Genomic DNA, 7,606 nt, shown 5'->3' with positions numbered 1-7,606 from the left:
AACAACTGGAATGTACCCCTCAAGAATGTCCTATCTGTGTTGTTTCTCTACTACAAGGTGAAGCTTATTTGTGGTGGGAATCTATAATTCGACATCTACCAATAGAGCAGGTAACATGGGATTTATTTCAGAAAGAATTCCAGAAGAAATATGTTGGGGAATTATATATTGAAGATAAAAAGCAAGAATTCTTGATGTTGAAACAAGATGATCTATCAGTGGTAGACTATGAAAGGAAATTTTCTAGACTCAGCCGATATGCTTCAGAGATTATACTGACAGAGGCCAATAGTTGTAAGTAAGGGGTTTAAGAGATGAAATCAGGGTACAGCTGTATCTCAATGAATTATAGAGTTCGTAGACTTGGTTGAGAGAGAAAAGATGGTAGAGTAAGTTTCGGGTTTGGATAAAAAGCCTGAAATTGCTAGATCAATCAGGAAACGAGCTGGAACTACTAGTTCAAATCCTCTACCAAAAAGATCCAGAGAAAGCAGGGGTGGTTAGAGGCTAGTTTTAGATCTGATAAAGGTGATAGAAATCGGGAAAAGCAGACTACAGCTTCTACTGGCAGTGTAAGAGGCCTTTCTCGAGACATTGACATGCCAGACTGTGAACATTATGGGAAAAAGCATAGAGGTGAATGTTAGAGAATAACTAGATGATGCTTCTGATGTGGGTCTACAGATCATTTTATCATAGATTGCCCGAAAAGTGAAAGCACCACACCTGCAGCATCACAGAGATCAGTGTTTATTACTTGAGGTAGAGGCTCAGGTAGAGGCAGTTCTATTTTTAGAGGTGGTGGTGTAAGAAAAGGCAGTGACATAGTTACTCAGCAGTCGAAGGCTAGAGCGCCAACCAGGGCATACGTAGTTCAGACTTGGGAAAAAGGCGATGCACATGACGTTATGACAAGTTTATTTTTACTGTATTCTGAACCTATTTATACATTAATTGACATGGGATCATTACATTCATATATTGATTTAAAATTGGCCGAGTCAGAAAAATTAAAATCTAAAATGTCTAGAGTTTTAATAAAGGTGTCTAGCCCTTTGGGACAAACTGTGTCTATGGACCGAGTGTGCCGAAGATGCCCATTGATAATACAGGGTAAGATGTTTTCTGTTAATTTGTTGATTATGCCCTTTAGCAATTTTGATGTAATCTTGGGTATGGATTAGTTATCTGAACATGGGGTGGTTTTAGATTGCTATAAAAAGAGGTTCAGTATTCAAACAGAAGATGGAGACAGAATTGAAGTGAATGGTATCCGTACTAGTGGATCAACACACATCATTTCGGCAATAAAGGCCAATAAATTGCTTCAGTAGGGTTGTGCAACATATTTAGCTTATGTTATTAATTCTGATTCAGTTGGAAGTCAATGTAGCAAAATCAGAACCGTATGTGAGTTTCCAGATGTATTTCCTGAAGAATTATCGAGTTTACAACCTGACAGAGAACTTGAATTTGCTATTGAGGTGTATCTGGGTATAGCACCAATCTCTATACCTCAATACCGAATGTCACCCATCGAATTGAAAGAATTGAAGATACAGTTACAGGATTTGTTAGATCATGGATTTATTAGACCGAGCATTTCACTATGGGGTGTACCAATATTGTTTGTTAAAAAGAAAGATGGCTCAATGCAACTTTGTATCGATTACTGGTAGTTGAACAAAGTGACGATCAAAAATAGATATCCGTTACCTCGTATAGATGATTTGTTTGACCAGTTAAAGGGAGCTTCGATATTTTTGAAGATTTATTTGAGATGCGGGTATTATCAGTTGAAAGTAAAAGAAAATGATGTGCCAAAGACTGCATTTCGTACTCGGTATGGTCATTATGAGTATTTGGTGATGCCTTTCGGGTTGACTAATGCCCTAGCTACATTCATGGATTTGATGAATCGCATTTTCCAACTATATTTAGATTAGTTTGTGGTGGTTTTCATTGATGATATATTGGTTTATTCGAAGACAGAGACAGAACATGATCAACATCTCAGAATAGTTCTACAGATTCTACGAGAAAAACAGTTGTACGGGAAGGTGAGTAAATGTGAATTCTGGTTATTGGAGGTGGTGTTTTTGGGACATGTTGTGTCTATTGATGGAATCAGAGTTGATCCGAAGAAGATTGAGGCGATTGTTCAAGGGAAGGCACCAAAGAACGTATCCGAGGTACGTAGTTTTCTAGAGCTAGTTGGATACTACTGAAGATTCGTTAATGGATTTTCAAGAATAGCATTGTCGATGACTATGCTTCTACAAAAGAATGTTTCTTTTATCTGTGATGATCAGTGCCAGAAGAGTTTTGAGACATTGAAGCAAATGTTGACTGAGGCACCTATTTTAACCTTACTAAAGTCAGGAAAGGACTTTGTTGTATACAATGATGCTTCTCTGAGCGGATTGGATTGTGTATTGATGCAAGACAAAAAAGTAATAGCTTATGCATCTAGATAGTTGAAGCCACATGAGCGCAACTACCTGACACACGATTTCGAGGCATTACTTGTATGGTGAGAAATGTTACATTTATACTGATCATAAGAGCCTCAAATATCTTTTGCCACAATAGGAGTTGAATTTGAGGCAAAGACGGTGGATTGAACTTCTGAAAGATTATGATTGTGTAATAGACTACCATCCAGGAAAAGCAAATGTAGTAGCAAATGTATTGAGCAGAAAAACAGCAATTGAATTACGGGTAATGTAACGCCCCAATTTTTGGGAATTCTGTGAATGTTGGCAAAATTTCATGCTTTGATTTTGTCATTTGTGAGTGAAATTATGAAATAGGACCTATGTGAAAATGTTTGAAAATGCTATAGGCTAATTTGTAGTGGCCAAATAAATAGTAGTGCAAAATAGGAGGATTTGTATGTCAAACCTCCCATTTTACAAGAAGTGGCCGGCCATCATGTTGTTGAAGACAATATGTGCACTTGATATCCATAATTTATGGTACAAATTGATAAAAAAAAATTGATAATGGGTTGGTAAATGTTCCATGATGGGCATGATAAGCATTATGGGCATTTTTTTTATTGACATTATAGCATAGGTATGCCACAAATAATATAGGTTGTTTTGTGTCATAAAATGTTGGGTAATAAAATAAAAAAAGGATGAAAAGAACAAAGTTTTGTCCATCTTTGTTCATCATAGCCGAAAGTTAGAGAAGAGAAAGGAGAGGAGAAAGCTCTTGAGTATTCAGTCACTAGGAGGAGGAAAATTGAAGGTAAGTTCTTGGTACCTTGCTTCTATTTTGAGGTTCATGACTTCTTCTTGATTCTACCTTAACTCTTGAAGCATATTTTGGTTTTTAGTTGTGTTGTGAGCATTTAGTCATGAATTAAAATGAAGGAAATGGTTGTTGTTTCATGTTCTTTTGATGAAAAATGGAAGATAGGTGAAGTTAAGCCAAACAAATGAGCATGCATGTGCCTTAGATGCTAAAGGGAAAAATCGGCTAACATGTTGTGCTTTAAAATGATGAAATGAAGATTATACTTAAATAAAATCATAGATATGTGATGATTGATTGGTGATATACATGTTTAAATAACATGCATGCAAGGTATGTGTGAAAGAGTGATTTGGTAATAAATCTGTTTGGGACAGCAGCAGTAACGTGACTTTGGAAAATCACCATAAATTGTGGGAGATGAATTAGAAGCTGAATAAATTATGTAATTAAAGCTTAATGAGTCTAGTTGCAAATGAAATAAACAAGAACATATTTTGAATTCTGTACAATGAGAAATTTGATTCGTAATGAAGAGTGGTCAGATTAGTCAAACAGTGAAACATGGGAAACTTTGAGAAAAATCTGGTATTTATTGGCTAAACCAAAAATTCTGAAAATTTTATGGATAGAAGATATATGAGTCTATTTTCAGGGAAAATTAACGGCACTTGATTTGGAGTTTCGTAGCTCCAGTTATAAATGATTTAGTGACTATTTCTTAGGAAGACAGCTTGCAGTGAAATTATGATTATGTGGTAAACACTGACAAAAATTTGTTAATGAGTTGCTTATTGATTTCTTATAAGCTTACTCGATCTGTAGGTGTGGTTGGCGAATATTGTAAGGGGTTAATCGTAGTTCGTATTTGAATAGTTAGATTAACGTGTTAGTAATCCAATTGTAGGCGGTTCGTGTGTGGATCTCACAAGATATCGTCATAAGCAATGTGTAACTAACACCCTCTTATAGACTAGATCGGCACAAGCGAAAAGTCGAAATGCCGAAAAGCCGGTATTTTGAGATCTTGTGAGTGTGTGAATGCTCATGAGATTAATAGTTTGATGTATATGGTAAATTAAAGTGATAAGACTACAGAGTCGCGATTACATGCATTTCGATATTTTGGGCTTAATGGGCCAAAAGCGGGATAATGGGCCAACAGCCCAAATTGTTAAGAAAACGCGTAAGTGTTTTTGATCGTACGTAAATGACTATGTTATGTATGAAAACCTTAAGAATAGTTAAATTACTTGAATACCCTATGTATGCAAAATTACCATTATACCCTAGGGTTACTTTTGACCGAAAAGCATGACGATCGATTACGTATGATGTATGCCATGATTATATATCTGCTGCATGGGGACTTGGGTTATACTATGGAGGAAGCGTCCTGGTGGCTATGCCACAATTTATCTAATCTGGTGGCTCTACCACATATATACATCCTGGTGGCTATGCCACAATTATCCGATCTGGTGGCTCTGCCACATATATCTGTTCTGGTGGCTCTGCCACGATATCATATCTGGTGACTTCGTCACAATATCCGCACCTCGCTGCGATTTCTATGGTGTGTAGCGGTTGGGTGGGTCGAGTAGTCTCCCACATGGTGTAAGGCGATCTGAGGTGTTATGGATGAATCTGGGTTGGGTTTCTGCATAAACATGTAATATCTATTATGTTCTGTTATGGGCCTATGGGCTTTATTCTGGGCTAAGGCCAACTTATTCTATTTCTGTGGTTTGAGCTGATATAGGCTATGGTTGGGTTAATTTACACTGAGTTTCCCCAAACTCACCCTTTTATTTTCATCCACGGGTAATCCCCAACCATAGTGGGCTTGGAGTCGTGAGGGAATTGAGAGTGGCCACCCGCTCAAAGTTTGATTTTCTTCGGTGAACTGGACATCCTTTTATTTACGTTTGAAGTTTTGGGTTTTAAATGTAATAAGGCCGCTTAATTATTTTTGATGGTTTTAATATGTATTACTAAGATAGGTATTACTTATTTTAACTGTTGAAATTGGATAGCTTTAGGTAGCGTTTTCAAAAACAACAATTGATTTCAAAATAACACGACAACAAGCAAAGCTTCCGCAATGAAAGTATTTTCCAAAATTAATCACTTTTCCTAAAAATGACTTAATCAAATCGGTTTCCTAGAAATATCCACGACGTTAAGGTGTGGCAATGGCGGTATGCATGTCTAGGATTGGATCCGAAGGGAGCTTGGTACTTAAGCAGTCCGATGGACTCACCACCTCTTTTCCGATTTCCTACCTGGTGCACAGCTTCCATTCACTTTAACCTATAATGAAATTATCTTTTAAAACACTAAGTAAGTTTTCCTGGATCAACAATATAAAATGTTTTGAACGCTTCGATGTGGCATGTCGGATCCGGTCGTAACGTCTGGGCCGGGTTTGGGATGTTACAGGTAATGTTCACTTGGCTTAGTATTAATGATGATGGAAGCTTGTTAGTTGAATCAAGGGTTAAGCCAATAATGTTTGACCAAATTAGAGCAGCCCAGCTAGAAGATGAAAAGTTGATGAAGAGAAAAAAGATAGTACGAAATGGTATGGTAGAAAATTTTAGTGTTGATGAACATGATTGTTTGAGGTTCCAAAATCGGCTTTATATTCCAACTACTTCTGAGTTAAAAGATTTGATTCTCCAAGAAGCACACGATGGTACTTTTACTTTACACCCTGGTGGAACAAAAATGTATCGGAATTTACGGGAGTTATACTGGTGGCCAGGGATGAAGAAAGATTTAGTTGAATTTGTTGGTAAATGTCTGACTTGTTAGCGAGTAAAGGCAGAACATCAAGTACCTACAGGTTTGTTACAGCCTATTAGGATTCCTGAGTGGAAATGGGATTGCATTACTATGGATTTTGTTACGGGATTGCCACTGTTAGTGAGTAAAAAGAATGCCATCTGGGTAATTGTGGATTGACTCACAAAGTCAAATCATTTTATAGCAGTTAGAACTGATTGGTCTTTGCAGAAGCTTGCTGAGATTTAAATTAGGGAAATTGTGAGATTATATAATATTCCTACATCGATAATCTCAGATCGGGATCGACGGTTTACATCGAGATTTTGGAGGCAATTACATGATTCTCTAGGTACTCGACTTAATTTTAGTACTACATTTCATCCGTAAACCGATGGACAGTCTAAATGGGTGATTCAGATATTAGAAGACATGTTACGGGCTTGTATCATTGACTTTGAATCAGGTTGGGAACGTTATTTACCATTGGTTGAATTTGTTTATAATGATAGTTTTCAATCTAGTGTTCAAATGGCCCCTATGAAGCTCTATATGGTCGAAGGTGTAGATCATCGGTATGTTGGACAAAATTAAATGAAAGAAAAGTAATTGGACCGAAGTTAATTCAGGAATAGAGGAAACAATTAAAAAGATTAAAGATAGACTGAAAGCAGCCTTAGATAGACAAAAATCTTATGTAGACTCGAAACGACAAGACATAGAGTATTCCGTTGGTGATAAAGTGTTCCTTCAGGTATCGCCTTGGATGAAGGTCTTGAGGTTTGGCCGAAAAGGAAAATTGTGTCTCGTTATATTGGGTTGTATGAGATTATAGAAAGGATTGGACCGGTTGCTTATCGATTAGCTTTGCCTCTAGAGTTACAGAAGATTCATGATGTTTTCCATGTTTCTATGCTTTGGAGATATAGATCGAATCCTTCTCAAGTTATTCCCACTGAAGACATCGAAATTTGATCTGATTTATCTTATTAAGAAGAGCCAGTACAAATATTAGCTCGAGAAGTAAAACAGTTAAGAAATAAACAGGTTCCTTTAGTGAAAGTGTTGTCGAGAAATCATAATGTGGAAGAAGCAACTTGGGAACCAAAAGAAACAATGAGAGCACAGTATCCTCATCTTTTCTCGGGTAAAATTTTGAGGATGAATTTATTCAGAGGGGAGAAATGTAATGACCCAAAATTCACAGCATCGAAAAAGTACATTATCGGGTCTTCGTCTTAGTAAACCGAACTCATAAATAATTATTAAAAATATTTATGAGTATAGTGGTTTGTATAATTATGTTTTAATTAAGTGAATTTAGCCTCATTTAGAGTAATTAGTAAGAAGAGACTAAAGTGAATAATGGTTAAAAGTTTAATTGTAGATTAAAAGGAAGAAATAGGGACCAAATAGGCAACTAAGCCTATTCCATTAAATAAAGCGGCAAATGTGTATAAAAATCTTATATTTTTATGTTAATTAATTATAAAATATATTATTATTTATTCAAATTGTAATTTATATAAATTATATTATTATATTATGGAATAAATTA

General features: G+C 36.2%; 1 protein-coding gene across 1 annotated transcript; it reads left to right on the top strand.

Moving 5' to 3' along the window:
* Positions 1-1,022: 1,022 nt before the first annotated feature.
* Positions 1,023-7,023, top strand: LOC128296626 (uncharacterized). The gene is made up of 7 exons (XM_053032057.1): positions 1,023-1,113; positions 1,210-1,269; positions 1,378-1,494; positions 1,993-2,192; positions 2,313-2,432; positions 5,704-6,058; positions 6,803-7,023. Exons 1-7 carry the CDS (start codon positions 1,023-1,025, stop codon positions 7,021-7,023), a joined length of 1,164 nt encoding a protein of 387 aa, XP_052888017.1.
* The last annotated feature ends 583 nt before the right edge of the window (positions 7,024-7,606 follow it).

The sequence above is a fragment of the Gossypium arboreum genome, chromosome 8, assembly GCF_025698485.1.
Source record: "Gossypium arboreum isolate Shixiya-1 chromosome 8, ASM2569848v2, whole genome shotgun sequence".
In the NCBI taxonomy this organism is placed as follows: domain Eukaryota; kingdom Viridiplantae; phylum Streptophyta; class Magnoliopsida; order Malvales; family Malvaceae; genus Gossypium; species Gossypium arboreum.
Note: the sequence above shows the minus strand (reverse complement) of the source record. Positions and strands in the feature narration are given on the sequence as shown.